Genomic DNA, 22,444 nt, shown 5'->3' on the forward strand with positions numbered 1-22,444 from the left:
AATTATTGGATTATTAAATCAGGAAGGATTTTCAGAACTTTTAGGTAGGTTTAAATTTTTAATCCTATTTATTGAAGGTTAATCTTTTTAAATGTATTTACATGAACTTTGTTAGAATTGGGCTTATCAACTTTTTACTTAGTGTTTTCATTTAGTAATTGACTGATTTATGAGCAATTATATATGGTCCAAATTTTATACAACTCCAGCTTTCCATAATAGGACTATCCTCACAGTGCCTTAGCACCTGTTATGGATTTTGAGTCATCTGGCAGCCCAAGGGACTTAGATAAAGAAGTACCAGGTGTCCTGCCTGTCTCCTAATTGAGACGCAGTGAAAACAATATAGACTTGGCAGTATGGTTAAAAGGATGGATTAAAGCCCAGCTTTGTCTACTCTGACAAATCACAGCTTTTCCTTCATGGTGTAGATAGTATCAGCTACTAAAGAATTTTATTAATATAAGGCATCAAACAAATCATAGACAATAATTTGTCATAACCTGTTGAAGATTTTCAGGAAATTTTCTATTAACATATTACAAATAAACAAGTCCAAGATTCATGCTATTTATTTAGGGGAATTTTATTTTTACTGCATATGAACTAGACTGCGTGTTTCTTAAAGAAAATAGCTACTGTCGGAAAGAAATGGAGTATTAACTTACTAGATCTTGATAAAGTAAGCAACATAGTTTACTTTCCGAAGTGAGCAGTGCCTCTTGGTCCATGGCATACTTAATTGCCCTGTATATTTCAGGGAATTATGTCACTTTACTGCTGATAATAAGAGCTGTGAGATCCTCGAGGTGTACTTGTAAAATGTATCTACGCATATACTGTATCTCAATAAAATTCTTTTTTTCATTATTTTCGTAAGACCCTGTGCAGTAATACTGACTCAGAATGTTTGAAGGTATTTCAAGGCCTTTTACAACTAAAAAGCCAAATGTGATTTATTTTCTCAGTTTTAGAGTATGCCATGGATTTTTTACTATACTACCTACCTGTGATATTCTAGTATATACATGAACATTTTTCAAAAATTGCCAGTATTAGAACTTAAACTAATTTTGTTGGTCATCCTTGAGTTGACTAAAATGCCTTTTATACCTTTTCTTTTCTCCATGTAAAACCCAGATCATTGAGATTGTCTGTAGAAAGAGTACTAGACTATTAAATGACCAAGGTTCTAGTCCCAACTCTACCATTCAGCAGCTTTGTTTTTCTGAGCAAATCTTTTATTCTCCTTTGAGGCAAGGCTTATTGCTGAATAAACATTTTGCTGATTTTGATAAGTTTCTTGGAAGTAATGTTAAATAGATCATTCATTGTTGTATCCTTCTGCTAGTTCAAAATGTCCTAAGTTCAAGGATATTTGTACCTCTGTTCTTACAGTACATAGAACAGTTTTGGAAATCTGCCTGAAATGGTCTTGTAAGTACCTTTCATTTAATTTTATCTATAGAGGTTTTCGCAGTTTCTTCCCATTTCCCCCTTCTCTGTAGATGGCCACTTAAATGAAGAGAATTAGTTTAATTAAATATATTGTCTCATACCATTATAAAATTTATGAAATTTCTAAAATTTCTTTAAAAAGAATTGTCAAACCTTTGGGGCAAAACGTTTATTTCAATGCTAAATTATAATGAGTTGTAATGACTTTCAGCATTCATAGAATTTCTTCTATAGGCAATTATAATTTTTTGAGGCATTGATATGTTTTATTTCAATGTTACACCTTACATAGTATACATTGTGCTTTTCTCACTTTTGCTTCCAGATGTCAGCAAGATTAAGGATGGGGTGGAACCAAATTCTTTTTCATAAATAAGATTCAAACTCTCTAAATTCAATCCTAGGCAAGTCCCATCTATCTTTGCCCCAATGGGGTTTGCCTGCAGGGAGTCAAATTGGAATTATAAGAAGGGGGTTGTCTGCAAAACAGTCTCCTATTCGACTATCAAACCAACTTTATTCATTCCCTATAATTTACAAACAGTCATCGAGTACTACTGGGCCCTCTGTTAGGTGATGGAGCTATAGAAAAAGGCATGGCCTCTGCCCTAAGACATTTGTCTCCCACTGGTTTATTAGGAGAATAAGCAGGAGGAAAGAGTCACACTTGGTGCTTAACAATTGGCTGAGAAGAGTAGGAGAAGGCCTCAATTTGAGACATTGGTTGAATTCTATGATGTAAAAACTCCTACATAGCCAATTTCAAGCTACCACCCATCTTACAAACTTTGTAAATACTGAAAGTAGCACTCGCAAAAAAATTTTAAGTCAGTGAGCAAGACTCTTCTCTTTCTACAGTTAGGGTTCTTTGAATTTCCCATACAAAGAAGGGAGATGAAATTCCAGACTCCTAAAATGGCTGAAAACAAACAAACACCACATTAATATGAGTGTAGGGAAGTACTTGCTAAATTAGAATTTCAGAATGGGCCTTAAATCCCTGAGGCTGTGCTATTGAGCACAGATATAAAAACTTCATACTTTGCCTTTACTTATAAAGGAGCCAGTAGTCTTTTCTTGTTTCGGAAAGAAAACGTTAAACCTGAATTTAAGAGGAAATTAACTAAGCAATGGTATGCCTTGGACATCTGCTTATAATTTTTATAATTTCTTGTGAAAATATTTACCTTATATTAACTCTTGCTATATACAACATACATATATACACACATAAACATACATGTACACAAATTTCCATTTCTTTGAGACTAGTCACAAATTATATTTGACCTGTTTATACAACCTCCTAGGCATGCCATAGAATTAAAGATCACAAAACTGAAAGTTTGACCTTTTCTGACAGCAAAAGCAGTTCAAAATTCATTGTATTTTTACAAAAATTATTGTGGTGAAGGAAGAATTGTTGCCGCTTTAATACCGATTCCCATCTACCTTTAAAAATATATATGTATACCTTTTATCTATTCTCCCTGTACATTACTGAAATTGAAAAAAGTGGTACCAGTTAACTGTCTGCAGTCTCTTGTCTTCAATTTTTTCACATGAGAAATTAGAGTTTTATCAGAATAAGTGAAAATTTCCTCTGTTCATTCCATAAACAAGAAGTATTGTCAAAGAGCTCTTGAACATGAATACAGGTATATTTCTTAAACATATTGAAAATTGTCCTCATGGAAACAGCACCTGTTATTTACAAAGACTTGAGTCAAAGGTCAAACTGTTTAGCACAGATATAGGGGACTTTTGGGTTAGCCTATATTTATATTATCTTCATCATCCCTATGATATAAATAGGAGCAGATGGTGATATCTATATTTAACATTCAGATAAACTGTGACTAGAGAATTCATGCATCTTTCCAGGAATGGCTGAAATTGAACCCCAGTTTCATGGCAGCTGACACAGTGACAAAAGGTCAAATCATTTGATATATGTTTGAAATCAAAAGTAGTTACTTAAGATGAATACTGATGTTAACTTCATATTAATGAAGTACAGATCAGGTTTAAACTATTTATAGTACAGAAAACATTTAGTTCCCTTTTATTATTTTTAGAATGGTAGTATTCCTTTCCCCCATTTCTGCTTCTGCGGAAAAGTAGAAGGAAGGAGGATTAGTGGATAATTATACTGCTGTGATTGCAGCACCTGTGTGTTATTTCTTTTGATTGGCTAGTTCTGTATTAAAGATTCCTACCAGCTAAAAGTCTCCTTCATCAAATAGCTTTTTATTAGCTTGTTTTGGCTTGGGTTGTTTTAGATTTGCAACAAAAACCTCCCTAATTCAACTTAGACTTGTACTTGAAATTTTGCTCTGAATTTTTAAGTTCACCATCACCTTTTATCATCTCACCCATTTTAGTTTTTTTAATTTCAATGCCAATGGCAGCACTCATTCACAGTTGGAATATAGCTTGAGCTGTCCTGTTGTTGTTAGCCGTCAAGTTTGTGTATGCCACTCAACTTACAGGTACTAATAACTCTTCCCTAGAGAGCTGCCTTTTAAGGAATAAGTGTCTAACCTATTAGAAGGAAATAAAGGAATTAACTCTTTTGGATTATGATTGCCATTGCAAATGCTAACATCACTGTTTAGAACTTTATCATCATCTCAGTCACAAAAAGCACCTGTCTGTGGACTCCGGACTATGGTTTAAGTACTTAGAGTTCATTATATCGCCTTATATATGTTTTGCAAAGTAAAAGGGGAAAAGATACAAGTACTGTAGATTGGACTGTTTTGATATTGTTTGTTTATTTGGCTATGTCATACTTGGAAAATTAGAGAGAATATTTAGCTTTTATAAGGTGAGTTACTTTGGTCTGTAATAATTTCCTGAGCTGTGTTTTCTGAGAGTAACCCCAAAAAAGCAAACTTCAATGTTTGCCTACCTAATTTCTGATAACTGCTGCAGTTTTTCACTTAAATTCAACCATTAATGATTGAAGGAAACTTCACTCTGCCACCTTACTTGAACTTTAAAAATTTGTTTTAGAAAGCATTGTTTTCACTAATGATGCGTTTTTGCAGTTTTATTAAGTACGTCAGGTATTTTTATACAAAATGAATACCTAGATAATTTTAGTTTGTGTAGCTTTATATTAGGGTTTCTTCGGAGTTTTTTGAACCTCCTTTAGTGAAATAGAATTACACTTCAAAATATATCTTATCTAGATATTTATTTCTTGTTCTAATAAATTTTACTACATCGGAAATATCCTCCCTACTTTAGAAGTATTAAATTTGCTTTCTTTCTGCCTAATTTTTTGTGTAAACTCTAAATATAAGATAAAGTAAAATATTTCCTTTATAGGCCCCTGAAAGTAGAGCATTTTAAAAGCAGGTAGGTGTCTCCACCCTACTTTTCATGAAGCATTTTACCCATTCAAGCAGACTTTTAAAAACAGCTTGTTTTGATAGCAGACTGTTCTCCTGTGGGCCTTCAGCCTTTGCTTCCTGGCAGCACCTTTGGTGCGAAAAGAGAGTGATCAATTGGGAGACTATCAGTGCCAGCATGCATAGAGTGATAAGTTAACACACCACTGGGAATTTCTAGGGCCCACCAAGATACTTCACTTCTAATGTGCTAACAAGCTCATTTTTCTACCTCTTGCCTCTTCAGTTATTTTTTTTCTCAGAAGAGCTTAGAAGTTGAGTGCATCAGGCATAATGAAAAGCTCTGTAGGAGGGAGAAGCAATAACCCCATTTTTCCCTTTTCAGCCAAATAGAAAATTAGTTTCTGGTAATACACAAAGGCCAGTATTTTTTGTACAAGGGGCACTGCTGTGAATCAAAGGACTCTATTAACTGCAGAAAATTCGGCAGCTGTGAATCTCCCCCAATGAAAAAAGTACTTTCCAACAAGTTGTGAGATATGTGGTATTATTTAGATTGAACCATCAGTTTCATCCTCTTCCATTTATAACCATATACCCTCTTTTAAAAGTGTACTATATTACTTTTCTATGTTGACACTCCTAAGTGTCTATATGATCCATCCATAAAATCCTTACCACTGATCATTTTAATATAGCATCTTGTCCTGTTGCCACCCATTTTAGGAGTAAAATTATTTTGAAGTTCAACCCCAAAATTGAAAATAATGGATTTACAAGGAATTGGAATTAAGCTTATTTCAATTTTTAATGCATAAAATAAATGCAGTATAAGAAGAGACTACTCAAGTCATTTAGAGGGCAAAAGACACCCTAAGTCTAAGTCAAGTGCTTAATAAATATACATTTACTTTTAACTTTATTTTTCTCTTCTTAATAATCTTTTGTAAATGTAACTGGCTATGGTATCTCCCACTGAATAAATTATCTTCCTCTCAAAATTTTTTTCTTAGTCTTGATTGTAGAGTTGGTCTGCAATTTCTAGAATAGTAGAACCATAGCAGTTGAACTGCAATTCTAAAAAGAATAATAATAAATTTTGCAAAGAACCAATAGGTAAATTCTCATTATCCTTTATACTTATTTAAATGTCTTATGTAAAGCTTATTAACACTGAGTACAGCGGGGAAACTTTTAAAAGTTGTAGAAGGAAGGTTAACTGATTTCTCAGTTCAGGTACTATACGACATGAAGTCAGCATGTGAGTTTTTCCTGATAATTGTATGTTGCTGCCTGCTGCTCTACATTTTGACAGCCATTTCCATAGTTGCTTTCGTGAACAACAGAAATATTCTCTCTCTTTCTCGCCCTCTCTGTGCTAACAGCACAATCAGGCCTGCTGAAACAGGAAGCCTGGAGTGGGTTGTTCAAAAGCAACAACACTTCAAGGTACTGGTTGCTTGTCAATAATATCAGAGAAGAAAATGTGGTGAAAGGGAAGTACAGTATTTTTCTGTCAGTGTCAGTGCCCTGTAGATGCTTTGTTAGATAGTATTTAGGAGTCCTGTGGACTCTTTGCAAATATTCCTGCTTGTTTCAGTGTTATAATTGACTAGGTATTTTTTCCTGACATACAGATTCAACTATGTATTTATCTTAACCGCATGGAGTTATTCAAGGATTACAGCAACAGTAGTCTTCCATTCAAAGTGAGAAACAATTGTTGGGAAAATGCAGGGATTTTAGAAAAAGAAGAAGATATACAGGAATTTTTCACAATAAATCATTACAAATGAAAAACAGAATTTCAGATCTAGTATTTTAAGCAGCATTATAATATATTTATTGTGTGGCTTTTCAGAGTCCCTTTGCAGATCAAAGCTGATTAACAAGATAAGATGAGCCTAGGCTGACCTGATAGCAGTTGAATCCCTTCCCAAGTAAACTGTTTGTTACCTTTATTCCTTCCAACGGTTTACTGTTATTTTCTAATAAATGTCTCCCTGTTAAGCTGCCAGGTATAGTGGTATCCTGAAAAGTAAACTTATGATGAAAACTCTATTTTTTACTCTTTTAAAAAGCCATACTTTAATGATATGCAAGTACAGTTAGTGAATAATTAGGAAGTCCTGGCAAAGTCCTTTTTGATGAGATCTATCCTTTTCCAACGTAAGCTGCATTTAAGTTCATCCTTAACTGAAGGAAATCAGCTATGAGGAGAGAGCACGATATCTGCAAACAATTGTCCAGCACCATTTAGAACCAACGACATTTGAAGATTTTGCAGCACAGGTTTTTTCTCCAGCTCCCTACCATCATTTACCATCTGATGCCGGTAAGATTAAAAGCAAGTATTAGTTACTGGTCATTATTGGAACTTGAAATGCAATACCCTTTTGTTCTAAAAACTCTTAAGATAATTTTTTTTAAACTTGCTTTAATAAAATTCCAGTCATTGAAATATATTTTACATCATTATTTTAATATTTGGCCTATAAATTTGATTTATACTTTCTTTTACCTAAATGCAGTTATTTGAAAAGTCAACAATCTTCATAGAAGCACATACACTACATTTTAGCTGAGCTAATGGGCAGTGAGACTGTTGTGTTTCGTGGAATCGTTACTGACATGTCTGCAAAAGAAACACAAGTTGAGCAGGCTCGCTCTTTCAACTTCAGAGGATCAAATTTTATGGCCAAGAATATTGCCATGTCTCTAATTTTACAAATAAAGTTAAAATAAGTGGAGTAGATTTAGAAGTACTTAACAGAGTAAATTATAATATTTAAAGATTATAAGAGGGTACTGCATTTTTACAGTTAACTAATTTTGAAGAAATCAATAAGAAAATAAATGACTCATGGCCTTCCTATTCTGTTAATACTTTGCACTCCTTATGATTGTTTCATTTATTTTATTTTCCTTCTTTAGATCATTAAATATCAGTTCTGTTTATCTGAAGGTAAGACAAAGTGTCAACCAAAACACCCTTTGTTCTTCCCCCATTTCCTTTTTTTAAAAATTAGCAAGCACTAAGCTTGTAATTCAGTTAATAAGCAAACTTAACACTGCCCCGGTTCATACTAAACATTTCAGAAATATTCACTAAATTTCTTCCAGAATTATTTACTTACTAACCCAGGTCTGCATGAAACACTAACACTGGTTCTGGGATAAAAATAACTAATAATAGAACCCTTGGTTGAAGTTAGTTACACCTTGTTGTATTGACCTTTTTGTTTCTCAGCATGAAAAAGTAGTACTACTGAACTGAAATGGTGTGTCTTTGTATTTTGTAATGTGTTGCATTGTTACTGGATATCTTAACTTCATCAAATAGTTATTCTGCTGTGTGCCTTACACTGCACTAGGCACCTGAAATACAAAGATGACTATTTTAATGATGTTCAAGGGAAGCAAAAAAAGAGTATACAGTATACTTGAAGCTCATCATAATAAAACTTCAAATTCTCTTTATATTTTTTAAGCTTGTATTATATTTAAAAGGTATACTATTCCTTTTCTGGCCTAATTTGTTTGAAAAAAATTGCCATAATTCTCAATTTAGGTTTAGTCAATGAAATTAAAGCATCCATTACTTTCACCATTTAATTGGCCATTATAAAAATAGTTTTACAAAAAAACTTGAAGTCCTTTAATTAGTAATATAAAAGACCTAGAAAGAGACAATCATATAAGACTAGGTTGAATCTTTTGATAAAAAGATTAAAAAGTCTAAAATTACTCAGTTTGGCATTAAGAAAGATGGTAAAAGAAAGATATTAAAATAAATTAATGAACAGCCAAATAAAAGCTATGTATAGCTGCAAGTTTCATTTTTAATAAAAGGGAATATCTGATAAAATAGCCTACATTATTAAAATCAGTATATTATTCATATAGTTTTGTGTATCACGTAGTTGAGCCATAAATTTCACAAATGAAAAATATTGATAATAAGGCCACATTCAGACTAACTTTTACCCTTAAATGTATAAAGACTGTCAGTTTTCATGTTGTAATTGTCTTTGCCTTTAGGAACCATTAGAAACATGCACTTTAATTTTTTAAAAGGTGTTTTTACCTCTAAATAACTTTTCCAGTACTACATTTGTGGGGGGGGGGGGTTGCAGACTTTAATAGCTATGAAAGAAATTTTTATCAGTAGTTTTCAACTCAGTAATATCAAAATGAAATATTTACTCTTTTATAGTAGCAAAAAATCATGATATCTGAAGGATGTTCTTTTTTTCCAGTCATCTCAAATTTTGATTTTCCTGTCACAAACCACCCATATGTATACAAACTCCCTTTAAAGATGTAAGTCAAAGTGGAGAGAGATGGCATTAAGTAGGCCACATAACAATCATATGGACCTGACTTATGGTTTGCAAAAATTACGTAATGGTGTGGAGATTTTTAGGTTCATTTTTACTTTTTAACATAATGGTAAAATTGATTTGCCACACAGAGGAAATGCATTCAAACCTGCAATTGAGGATCAACTTTAGGTATCCTATGCATACCCATGTGTATAAAATAATACTAATCAATACTAATGCAGTAATTTGAAATTGTTTTAAGGGAATATCAGTATAATAATAATAATACAAAGGATATAGCTGTTCTTTCTAACTGAACCAATTATTCTGTTCAATGGAATAGTGGAAAAATACTGTATTTTAAGTTTACTTAACTTGGCTCAAGCTTGTTTAAAACCTGCTGCCTGATTAACAGTAATGTAACAACTGTGATGATACTGAAATCCAAAAGGGCATTTTTCTAGATAATTTTTAGTATTGTTCAAAGAAATAAAAACATTTTTGGTGTATCATAGTTGATCCATAAATTTCATAACTGTATTTTCTCAAAATGGACTCTGTCTGTGGCAGTAGACTGATACTTAAGGGAAATTATTTTTATCCCTAAGGTCATTGAGGGAGATATTGTGATGTCACACTTTGTTGATCTTCCATAACTACATTAAAACTTATTAGATTTTTCATGTCCTTTATTTTAAAAAAAAATTACAGGAAAAAAAAATCCCTTTATCTTTGTCAGGCATGTGTGTGGAAAATATCAAAAGTTTTAGTGACCTTCTTTTTAAACTTTTTTTATATTCATAAACACCTCTCCTCAGACTCTAAACTTCAAAATGAAATTGCTCCTCTTTTTGGACAAATAAAGTTCAGAAATCTAGATGTTTTTCCATAATGTCATATTGTCTTTTCAGATCATTTTTTAATAAAAGAAAAATCTAGAATGCTAACAATAGGATCATATTTTACTGAAAATGCACAGTAAACATTAATCTTTCTCATTAATACATGCATAATTTTTCCAGTATTATGTCTTTTTTGCTATCGTCAGCCATAATATTTTTGAATGCCTATTGTGTAGTATATTTAGAATTACCTATAATATTCTATCATTTTAGTTGAGCTAGTAGATACCTCCCTTTGTTTTTCTACAAATTAAGTTAGAAATTTTAGTACTTTAAAGTGTTGATATGGTATATGACTCTATATATCCATGTGTGTATGTGTGTGTGTACATGTGTATATGTACACAGTTGACCTATCAACAACATGGGATTGAACTGCACAGGCCCACTTGTACATGCATTTTTTTTCAGTAGTTGATATTACAGTACCATACAATCTGAGGTTGGTTGGGTCCATGGATGCAGAACCACAGAATCACCTATAGAAAGGAACTATTGTATGGAGGCCTGAGTATAAGTTATAGACACATTATGCAGAGTGTCAGCACCACAACCTCCATGTTCAAGGGTCAGCTGTAAACACATATAAATATACATATATCTGTACACACATACCACTTTGTATAATTACCTTTAGAAAATGTATAGGTTCCTATTTAAGTAAATGTTATAAATATTAGTAATAAGACTCAAATATTTCTATGCCATCAAAATAAGGTAATTTCTATTAGAGTGATTATGAAGAACTATAGTAGGATCTAATCTTTCATTCTAATGTCATTTTTGCTGTTAATTCACAAAATCTATATTGCCACATAGGGATGGGATGATAGTATTATGATTGTCAGACTCATCTCTTTGAATCTGTGAATGGAATGAATCATCAAAATTTAGCCATTAAACTTTTCTCTTTTTCCTAGGCTTTGAAATGATCTGAAAGAAAATATTTTAGCTCTTCAGAAGATAGTTATTTTATATATATCCTAAATATTATTTCTAAGTGCCAATAGAAAATCAATTTCCTTGGACATATAAGCTTTAAGTTTGTTTACTATGTTTTCAAAAATAAATTCCTAATCATATTTATTATCACTAGGTTATCCCAAATTATAAGCAGCTAGATGTATTCTGTTTTCAGTATTTTGAACTTGGAAATATTGTTGACCAAGAAGCAAATAAATAATATTAAACAAAGCTCATTTACCTTTTGTGACAATAATTACTAGGTTCAGTTTTTACATAGAACATTCATTCACATGTAAAATATTTGTAATGAAAATAATAAAATAATAATTGAACAATTACTGACTGCCAGGCACCATGCTAAGTACTATACATGCATTCTCTCATTGAATCTTCATGGCAGTGTTGTGAGATGTTTAAAAAAAAAAAAAAAAAAAGCTTACCCACAGTCACAAAGTCCGAGGCTCACTTCAGAGTGTATGATCTTAACTACTATAATTACCCATTTAGTCTAAATATTCTGAGTCCCTTCTTGATATCAAGAGAGAGAAATTGCCTGTCATATTTGCAAATTAGAAATTGTTAAAAAAAAAAAACAACGTATTTTGCAGGCTATAGTTTTCCACCAATTGAAAAATGTTTTTAATTGATTTATTTTTTATATAGTTTTAAGGTTGCCATGGGAGAACTATGGACTTTGAAATCAGACTGATCTGGATTTAAATCCTAGTTCTGCTAATTATTATCTGCATGAACTCAAATTAATCTATCCTAAACCCAGTTTTCCCATTTTAAGGAGATGAAATAGGACAAACTTAGACTAATATGTTCTAAATCTGTACTAATGGTAGTTCTTAAATATCTTAATATAAAACCTCTTGTTTGCCTGTGTTTCTATACTATTTTGTTTAAAATTATGTGTTACTTCCTTTATGACATTCAGTGGTGCATCCAACACTAATTGTAATCACTTATCAACTCTTTTAACAGTATTAAAGCAGTAAGATTATTTGGGTAATCTGTACTTTAATATAAGGTTATATTTTGTAGGTTCTAATCCTCATCTGTTTTGGTTTAAGGACTATTCATTTTTACTTTTTTTTTTGTCTTTTGTCTTTTGTCTTTTAGGGCCACACACTCAGCCTATGGAGGTTCGCAGGCTAGGGGTCAAATCAGAGCTGCAGCTGCCAACCTACACCACAGCCACAGCAATGCAGGAGCCAAGCCACGTCTGTGGCCTACACCACAGCTCATGGTAATGCTGGATCCTTAACCCACTGAGCAAGACCAGGGATCAAACCCACCTCCTCATGGATGCTAGTCAGGTTCATTAACTCTGGGCCACAACGGGAATTCCCATTTTTACTCTTAACGCAGTTTTGTTACATAGCTAACAATTACTGCATTCGTGCTGTGTGCCAGAATCTTCGCATATGTAGGAATTTATTCCCCACCATTTTGCAGACTAATAGTGTCTCCATTTTACAAGTAAAAAAACTGACTCAGGTTAGTTTGCCCAAGACCCAACATCTAGTAACATGACAAACTTATTTAACTTAGGTCTATCTAACATAGGCCTATGTTCTTTCTAACACGACACTGCCTCTTAGTTCAGTATTAATTGGAATTGCCTTCAAAGTCAGGTATTTAAAGATTATTTTTAGTAATCCAGTAACTTTAACAGTTTTAAACTGGTCATATCTGTCATTAAGCGGTATAAACAAAGCCACAATACCAGCAATCCATTGAGTTCCCTTTTATAATCTGTATAGATTCCCCAAAGTCATATTTATTGTTATTTGAAATAATAGTTCACCATAATCAGTGTACAGTATATGAATCAATTTATCATACCATCAGGATATAGAAAGCTGAGTACTGTGAGAATGTTAATATGCAAAACATAGCCCACACTTTTTAATCTTTATACTTGAGTATATATTAGTAATAGAAATAAATTACCATTCTTCATGACTCAGGTGATATAAATCAATACTTAGGCAGAATAGGACATGAAATGAAGTGCAGGTATCACTTTATTGTTCACATTTAAAATTGAGATCTGTCCAAATTATTCATAGAGTTAAGTATACTGAGTATATATGACCAATACCATTTGCTGAAACGTGAAAAGGTACTGATAGCTGTCTACCACACACACTAAAAAACCGGCTTTGACTCAGTTGACTGAAAGGGGGTTTCACATTGAAGGAGGTAAGGGAGCATATAGGAATTACTGTTTCTGAGGGAAATATTCTTTGAATTTGGCATACTCTAAAGCAGTGCTCTCTAATAAAACTTTCTAAGATGATGGAAATGTTCTTTATCTGCACTGTTGAGTATGGTTGCTGAACAATTTAAATGTGGCTAGTACACCAAGGAGCCAAATTTTTGATTTTATTAACTGCAGTGTGGCTGTGGCTATCATGTTGGACAGTAAAGACCTAGAGATTTTATGACCACGTGGTTAGGATAACATGCCACCAGTACAATGAACATTTTAAAAGGTAGATGTTTATAGAATCTCTCATAGACTTTCTTTTTTCTTTTCTTTTTTCCTATTTGAACTTGTTTTATTAGTTGGTAAGTATAACATTTGAATTTACAAAGCATTTGTCCATTGTGAAACCTCATCACTCTAACGCATTGCATGCCCAATTGTATTTCATATTAAAACCCGATTACTATCTTCTCTGCTCATCTGTTAACACCTGTAAAATTCTGCACTGTGTCTCTCATATCTGTTATCTATCTTCTCTTTTCTCACTTCTGCTTGCTACTCCATTTCTTCATTCACAACAAAGAAAGAAATGCAGTGATAGTTCTCTTCCTCCCAAAACCTCCACTAGAAAACATGGGCCATTTCAAGGTAAACAGCCATGGGAAGGCTTCTCATGACTGGCCGGGAATAGTAATGCATTACCCGAAAAGCATGAGCTACTGCTCTTCACTCTCCTTCTGCCACCCATCTGCAGTGCTTCCTCAAAAGGGCCATGGATTCATATTCTCCTCTGGGTTTTCCAGTATAAGTCTCCTATGAACCAGTTCACATCTTCAGGAAGAGTAAAGGTGAACAGAAATATATTTCCTTCTCTTTTTGAAGGCCAAGCTCATTTCAATTAAAAAGGAGAGAATGTTGGAGAAGTTACTTTGAAAAGGAGGGCAGTTTATCTGGATTAGGAGTAGTGATAAAATATTTTTCCTTGACAATGTCTTCGTTCCTGAGTGTAACTAATATTTGGCCTTAAAAACACAGGGAAGTGTTCTACAGAGATACATTCTTGATTTTCTAAGACATCTCAGTAGGATCTATACCCCTTATTAAACAGTTTTATGTTTCCTTATAAATATTCATAATTTCATTCTAGGCACAAATGTTTCATTATGTGGAAGTAATAGTATAAGTATTCCCAAGCTCAAAGTGTCTGTGAGGTCCTACACTGGTTAATATGCCAAAAGTTTCCCTAGTAAGTAAGGAAATATACAAATTTAAGCCAGCAACTTGTGTGATGTGACACACGTACAGATACTTTCCAAGAAAATCTGGATTAAAGTGCCTTAAAATATACGGAATTTTAAAAAAATTGTTATTCTGTTTGCAGATTATTTTTGTTTTTTGAAGGGTTTTTATTTTTATTTCTTATTCACGAAATATTTGAGAACCTACAATGTGCAAAGTTCTGTAGTATTGCTGTAGAGAATCATAACTCATAGAAATAAAGTACATAGGGGAAGAGCTATGTAAATGACGTGAAGAATTTTCCAATTTGAACTCGTTTTGCTTCTTTAAAATTTTTATATCTGCTAAAGTTAAGAAAACGAAAGCATTGCCTATTGCTTCTGAATTGAGACACTTTGAGAGGTCAGTTTGCCTTTTTCGATTGACTTTCGGAAGAGAGTTCTTGTCCTCCTCCCTCCCCCCAGGAATTTATCTTGCTCCTTCTTAAAAGCATAAATTTAAATACTTAGCATGTATAATGGTCTCATACTGTTAAGTTCCTTTTTGGAAATGTTCGATGCTGTTTTAGTTTCAAGTTTGAACAATGAAGGCCTTTTTCTTGATGATACCCTAAACCCAAGAGATAGGAATTGGTCCTTTTCACCTGCTTCTTAAGCCCTTCCACGCATGCTGATGGTACTTTGGATCCCTGTCCTTTCTGTCCCAAAGATTTTGCTTCCCGTTACTTTTTCCAAGGAGCTGGCTCTGGAAATAATGTTTGGTGGTTTCTTGCTAATCTGATGACATGAGCCACCAGAGCACTGGGTTTTAACAAGCAAGTTTGGGGATTGCTCTTTCCTCTCAAAAGACCTCGTTAAGGGTTGGACCCTTGCTGCATCTGTGTAGCACAAAGGTTGTTTCTTATGGGAGGAGAGACTGGATGACTTGTATTGATGCTCTTGCTATTTCCCACAGGCTCCTACCCAGAGATTCTACCCAGTGAAACTCCCACAGCAACGCAGGTAGATGGGGCTGACCTGGCCTCTCCAATGTCTCCTCGAACTAGCAAAAGCCGCATGTCCATGAAGCTGCGTCGTTCCTCTGGTTCAGCCAATAAATCCTAAGGAGACAGCAGCCCAGCAGTGGCCAGCAGTAGCCACCTTAGCATGCACACAGCATTAACCCTTTCCAGCTTCGTGTTTGCCATAACATGCATGTTCCTTCCTGAACACTTATTTTAGAAAACACTGGATTTAAATAATTTGTAACTTAATATTTTAGATTTGGATTGTTTATTCAGTTGTTTTTCCCACACACACACTCCAAGCTGCCATAAGGGGGAGAGGGGTGGAATTTTATTCTGCACCCTTTACCTTCCCTAGATAATTATGTCTAAGTAGTTTTAATTTTATAATTAACTTTGAGCCAAAATATAACTGGCCAGATAGTCTCATTATTTTATTTATCTTGCCCCATTGCAACTTTATGGCTCAGTAAATATATAATTTTTTATAAATGTGCATCTTTAAATTTAAACATTTGTAAAGTTATAGCAAAGGTTACAGATCTGTTAATACACAGGATGTGTATGGATTATTTATGTTACTAAAATAAAACACTTAAATGGTTTTTTGAAGCATCTCGAATTCCAGCTGAAATAATTTTAGCATTAACTTTTTCTTCCCAAACCAATATCTCATTTCTTGGCTGTGCAGGTGATGCCATGACGCATCTAATAATCAGAAAAATCACTGTGCTGAACTTTGATTCATGTTTAGCTTCCAAATATTTTTCTAATGTTCTGCTTTTTAAATGGTATCACTGTTAAATGCCATTTCTGTTTTGAGATTGTGGCCCCTTATTATTGGCTGCTGGATCCTGGTGTATCTGTGTTCTTCCTTAAGTACCATAAAGGGAGGAATTGGGGGTGGGGCAAAAGAAGACTTTCTGATATAAAGTCTGTGGCTTAAATTATGTGTAGTACTTAAAAAAAAAAAAGAACATAACCCAGGAGTCTAAATTAATCTGATGTTGTTAATACTGAATTTGCAGTCACAGGTTGGTATACATTCCACCCACCAGAAGTATTTTCCTACAGTAGATAAGCTGCTCACATTTTGTTTTGAACAGGCATCTCCTAAGGAAATGTAGCATGACATTGATACTAACTGCATGTGTAAATACATCATACTGCAAACTATAAAATATAAATTATGTATCATCATTCATGTAGTATCTACAAATTTGTAACAGTGGGAAAAAAGATGGTATTTAATAATACAATAAAAATATTCTTCTCATTTCCTGTCCATGAGTATTGATTTGTCCTTGTATTTCTTTTGTCTTTTATATATTTTCAGACTTAATAAACAAGGCTTCGTGATTGATGGAGAGATATAAAACATAAACCTAGCTAATCGTGAAAAGTGAATTTTAATTACCTTCTTAAGCTACACCCCAATTTATTTCTCAGAGGTCTTCCACAGTCATTAAAAACACATTTTACACGTTCATATGAGCTAGCCAGAAACTACCCCCCACCCAGTGCACTTGGTTAAAAACATCAATTTATCTCACCCTCATGCTTCTTTGATTTCTTAAATTTTACTTTTTTTTTGTAATAGACATTAAAGAGCAAAACTTTTTACAGACAGTTTGTAAAACAAGCTTTCAGAGTTCCTGTGCTCTTTAAATTTGGGGTTTTCTTATAAATAAAAAATGTATATGAAACTAAAGAAAATAAACTAGAATTTCCCATAAAAGCTTATATAGAGGATAAACATGTATAGAGTCCCCAGGAACAAGAGTAAACAATATGGACAGTTTCCCACAACCAAGGTGAAGAATTACAAAAAGAAGGTAATTTTTAAAAAAGATAAAGTAACTACTTACACATTTTCAATAGTGCCTTCATTTTAAAAAAAATGAACAGCTATTGGATTGATAATGTGTAACAAAATGGAGTGAAAGTACCAGCTTAAAATAATGAAGTTAGCATAGTTAACATTTTGTTCATCTTCAGATAACACTTCATAAAAGAAGAAAATATTTAAAATTATTTTCTGTTGGTATTTTTGGATAGTAAACTATCTTTAATATTTAAAGAATAGTACATATTCTTTGCCTTTCAGAGCTTAGACTGTGCAGCCATACTCCAAAGGAAATTTTCCCATTTTATTTCTGTACCATTACACTCACTTACAAAATATAATTTCTCCTATCTATATTCTTTCTAAATGGGTCACTAAGATAAAGTAGGATACTGGCTATAGGGAGATAAGAAATGTAGCTTTTAGAAATACGCTGTGTTCAATGAGATTTTTAAGACAAACACAGAACACAACAAAGCACCAGCTATGTACATTTATTTGGTGGTAAGCATCATACAAATACGGGCTATCTGTCAAGCAATACTCAGTCAATCAGTGCCCAGACTCTGGCTACTGGGGCACAGGTACGGAATGTACACTGAATATGGTTTACAGAAAGAAACTCAAAACTAAGTTGCTGCCAAAAAGAAAATTCTGACTATTGAATGAATTATCATTCATTTCCATAGTGGATTAAAGTATTAACATCTTCCTTGAGGTGAACATAGTGTCATATATAATACACATTATGAGATACACAATTTGGATGAAACCCTACTAAAACAGGCAAACTTCAGGAAATGAGTGCTATATTTCCAGAAAAGTTACTAAAGGTTTAAAGTATCTCTTCCTGAATACTGCACACAAAGTAGCTAAAGGTGAGAATTTGGGAGGTGCCTCAGATCTTTTCCAGTAAAGAGGTACTATTTCCCACTTTCAAATACTAAGAGTGGACTAATAATTGGGAAAAGGAGAGTTTACAGGGAGATCCCCACGTCACCCCAAAGCGCAAACATCTTACATTTCCTGCCCACACACAGGTCTTGCATTTCCCACCCTCCCGATTTAAGTTTGGCACCAACCACATAACTTTTAATTCACAGAATATACAGTGCAAGATATCTGACCCTACTGAGACAGAAGCTACATAGGCGCCTGCAATGGCAAAGGAGGGGGAAGAAAAGGGGACTACCACTTTTGGTAGCTAGAATCCTTTGTAGACACCGAGACATGCACGCATTCTGCGACTTTCCATAGGAATTACAAGTCATATAGGATTTGTTAAGGTCTTGAGAGTTTGGTGGGGGTGGGGGTGAATCCTATTCTCTTGGGGAAAGTGAGAAGGATTTAAAAGTTCTTGACGGAGAACATTTGTACCATATACATACCTGCTCTAGAGAGGGATTTTGTTTCGCTGTCCGCTCCTCTGGCGGAACACTGACTACTGGGAGTTTTAGGAGAGAAAATAAAGGAAAGAGTAAACTTGCAAGTTGAAGAAAGCCCCACAGAAATTCCCTTGATCTGTTTCCTCAAAGGCCAGCCTCACAATCTTCCTCGTCTCTCAGCCCTTAACAGCCCGGCCGCAGTGGCATCTGCAGCAGCAGTACCTGCCGACTTTCTGAGGGATGGCACTTATTGATGTGCCGGGTCAGCCCCGGGGAGCTAAAAAAAGTGGACGGGCAGTGCTTGCACGAGAAAATTTGCTGAGCACGGCCGTCGGGTGCCCCGTCTGGGCTAGGTGCTTCAGGGGGCACCCCGGCCAAGGCGGGCAGAAGCAGTTCCTCCCGGACCGCATGCCACAGCCGGTGCTTGTCCCTGATGTCTGCCGATGGGAAGTGTGCTCCGCACAGCGGACAGGCAAAGGCGAGTGGGGCGCCACGTTCAGAGCCAAAGCCAGGGGCGAGCGCGCGGGCTGAGCCCGCCTCGTGAGTGCCCAGGTGCTTGCGCAGATAGGCTTGACGACGGAACTTTTTGTGGCAATATGGGCACACGAAGATCTCGGGTCCCCCAATACCACTGACACCACTGGAACTGCCCGACCCAGGCACCCGGCGCCCCAGCACCCCTTCCGTATAAGGGACCTGAGGCAGCGGAGGTTCGGGGTGGGACAACACCTGGAGGCCTTGATGTGGGGCGCTGTCCTGGTGCTTCTCAGCCCCGGAGCTGTCCCCGGCCTGCAGGTGCTGATCCGCAGTTGGCTCTGCCCGACTGCTCTCTTTCCCCTCCGTCAAGAAAGATGCAATCGCCCCGGAATCTGGGGAGGAAGAGGACGACGAAGGAGGCAGCCTCCCGTCGGCTGAGGAGACTGCGGCAGCATTTGCCGCTACAGGACGTGGCTTGTGCCAGCGGCGATGAGAGGCGAGGTTCGCAGGGCAGCTGAAGACCTTGTCGCACTCGGGGCAGCGGTACTCGACGCGCACAATGCGGGAGCAGCGATGCTGAGCCAGTGCGAAGGGGTCTGCGTACTGCTCCTTGCACAGCTGGCAGATGAACTCCCCCAGCGGCGTGCGGCTGCCCCCCAGGCCCCGGGACGGCGCTCCCGGCTCCTCCTCCTTGATCTTCAGGCCCAGGACCGGGGATGTGGTGACTTCATCGGCGAAGCTCAACTTCCTCATGGCTTTTGGCTTCTTGACTCCAGCTGCCGCGGGCCCAGATGCGCAGCCCGGAGGTGCCTTAGCACGGCGCTCACCGCCGGCAGCCCGCTTCAGGCTGTGCAGCGTGGCGGAGAGGGGCGCGGGGTCCGGATGGAGCGCGGGCTCTGGGAACGGTGCCCGGCGCGGCAGCATGAACTGTTCCCCCGAGGTCGGTGCAGCTGCTGGCGCCACGGAGCAAAAGGTGGCCACGGCGGCGGCACCCCCGGGAAAGGACTCAGCGGAAACTGGAGAGCTGAGGCAGCGCTCCAGGAACGCCCGGCGCAGCTCCGCACCCGCCGGCTTCGTGGGGCTGGGGCTGGGCCCGAGACCGTCCCTGCCATCGGCCCTCCACTCCGCGCCTTCCCGCCCGCCTACCCCTGGGCTCACCCGGGCCGCCGGACAGGATGACCCCAACAGTTCGCCGGCCGCCTCCTCATCTGGGGTCAGGGGTGCCGCCCGCTCTACATTGGGCTGGGGAGCACTGGAAGCCTCCTCGGGAAAGGGCTGCGCCCCCTGAGGCCCCAGCAGGGGGAAGACCCTCTCGGCTAGGCGCACTCGGTACGAGCAGCCTGTCCGTTTAGTTCGTTTTACCAGGAAGCCCCTAGGCATGGTAGAGTCGGAGCGCTTGGGGGCAGGAGAAACCCGGGTGCCACAGGGGCTGAGAGCCAGCGACACCACAGCTACTTGAGCTTCGCTGCGAGCGTCATGCGTCCGCCACCTTTATAGCTGAGACACGGGCCCAGGGACCGCCGGTCGCCTTTGGGTGGACCAGCCAATCAGGAGTGGGAGCGGGTGCAGGGGCGGGGCTTTCACGGGGCTGGGTTCAAGGAGGTCCACCAGGCGGGCGGCTGCACTGGCTGCTACCCCGCCTGGTCCCAGCCGCTAAGGCCGCCTCCCACAGCCACCCACTAGGCGAAGACGCCAGAAGGTAAGGTCCGGAGTGTAAGGAAGCTCAGCACTCCCCGCGTCAGTGGCCTCCAGGGGCCGTCTGGGGGCCCTGGAGGAAAGGCCACCTCACCGTGCCCTCCTTGTGGACTGGACCCTGCTGCCCCCATGCTTGAGAGTCTGATGGAAAAGCCCCCTCCCTGCAGGAGCAAAGCTGTAAGGAAGGGGCCATGGGCTAAGGTGACCGGTTGAGTGTCAGCCAGGGAACGGGTTAACATCCTCTTCTCCTATCGAACTGATGATGAGAAGCTGCGACTGAGCTGCAGGGCTGCTAAATCCACCGCCCTGTGCCTACACTTGACGGTGGGAGCACGTCTGCCATCCAGTATCGATCGACACTGTGCGCGTCTGTGATACTATGAGAATTCATCTGGGAAGAAGGGCTCTCAGTGTGGGAGATCGTGCGTGCTGGCAAGCCTCTGGAGCTCAGGACGCCACCAGGTTTCTAGGCCCTGGTCCTCGGGGCTTATAAATGCCTCCTCCCCGATGGGAATAAGAGTGGGGAGGGGAAAATAGGATCTAATTTTCGACTGTCCTCAGATAAAGTGCTTTCTCTGTTCACACCTTCCACTTGTACTACCCAGAGACATGACAGTGCCTAACTGACCTGTTTAGCATGGAGTAGATTGAGTGAGAAATACTGGTGGAATCAGGATCACATCTGCTTCCCCTTGTATAAGAGATACTTTGCAAAAGGTGTGCTATGGATGTTTAAAAACAATAAATTTTCATCCAGCACACTTTTAAGCACCAGAAGAGATTTAAAAGTTTGTAAAACTAGCTGAACTATGAAATAATTACAAGGTATGTGACAGACATATAATAAAATGCCAAAAATCCATAGTGTAGAAAAATATAGTCTGAGAATAAGGAAGGAAAAAGAACTGTGTTTTCAAGATTCCTACCTAAGCCAAATTGGAGAAACAGACGGAGAAATGTGTTTTTGAAACAGAGTATGGCATAACAGAGCTAGTCATCAATAACACATCCTGTCTTCCTTCTAGTGAGTGAAGCATTTGTACACAGAGAGCATTACTTGGGAGAAGATCTGGAAGTGATTATGTATTTGTTAATCATTGGCTGTATTTGATGCATTTTACTTAAGTAATTACTAATCTTTTCACAACACAAAACAGAAGTAGATATCATTATTATCCTTTTTTGATGAGGGGATTGAGCCATAAGAGAAGTTACATAACTGGCAGAAGTCACCCAGAGCCCAGATTCAAACCAAGTTCTGGCTAATTCCAAAACTCAGACTTTCCACTATAAACTTTTTTTTTCTGATCACATCCCACAATAAGAAATATATTTTATAGTACATACTCATAACTGAAACAAAAGTTTCACAAAATAATACCTGCCCTTAACTAGGTACAATGCATTTTTGAATTTTCTATTCTTTTTCATTTTTAAATATGCTGATCACAGCAAACAGTAATGGGTTAACTCAGTTTAAAAAACATCATTAAGATGTTTCCCATTAAATAACATGAAATCAGGGAGTTCCCTTTGTGGCTCAGCGGTTAACAAACCCAACTATGACCCAT

The 22,444-nt window shown here is 37.3% G+C and overlaps 2 protein-coding genes across 6 annotated transcripts in view; one reads left to right on the plus strand and one right to left on the minus strand.

Annotated features, from left to right (window-relative positions):
• Window positions 1-16,746, plus strand: part of RALGAPA1 (Ral GTPase activating protein catalytic subunit alpha 1) — a 230,371-nt gene extending 213,625 nt beyond the window's left edge. For 3 of the 5 annotated variants that reach the window (XM_047797747.1, XM_047797742.1, XM_047797745.1), the window contains 2 exons: window positions 7,028-7,152; window positions 15,422-16,746. In XM_047797747.1, the coding sequence (XP_047653703.1) occupies window positions 7,028-7,152; window positions 15,422-15,570 (274 nt within the window). In that variant the 3' untranslated portion in view covers window positions 15,571-16,746. Of the gene's footprint in view, window positions 1-7,027; window positions 7,153-7,751; window positions 7,783-13,587; window positions 13,591-15,421 lie in introns of all 5 variants that reach the window. The other 2 variants (XM_047797743.1, XM_047797744.1) reach the window with 2 other exon arrangements.
• A 2,138-nt stretch (window positions 16,747-18,884) lies between these two features.
• On the minus strand, window positions 18,885-20,593 carry INSM2 (INSM transcriptional repressor 2). The gene has a single exon (XM_047797262.1). It carries the CDS (start codon window positions 20,556-20,558, stop codon window positions 18,885-18,887), a length of 1,674 nt encoding a protein of 557 aa, XP_047653218.1. The 5' UTR covers window positions 20,559-20,593.
• Window positions 20,594-22,444: the final 1,851 nt, after the last annotated feature.

Source organism: Phacochoerus africanus, chromosome 9 (genome assembly GCF_016906955.1).
Source record: "Phacochoerus africanus isolate WHEZ1 chromosome 9, ROS_Pafr_v1, whole genome shotgun sequence".
Lineage (NCBI taxonomy): Eukaryota > Metazoa > Chordata > Mammalia > Artiodactyla > Suidae > Phacochoerus > Phacochoerus africanus.

Excerpts from the sequence above, each read along its gene's own strand:
- INSM2 (XM_047797262.1), bottom strand. The coding sequence starts at position 20,558 with ATGCCTAGGGGCTTCCTGGTAAAACGAACTAAACGGACAGGCTGCTCG.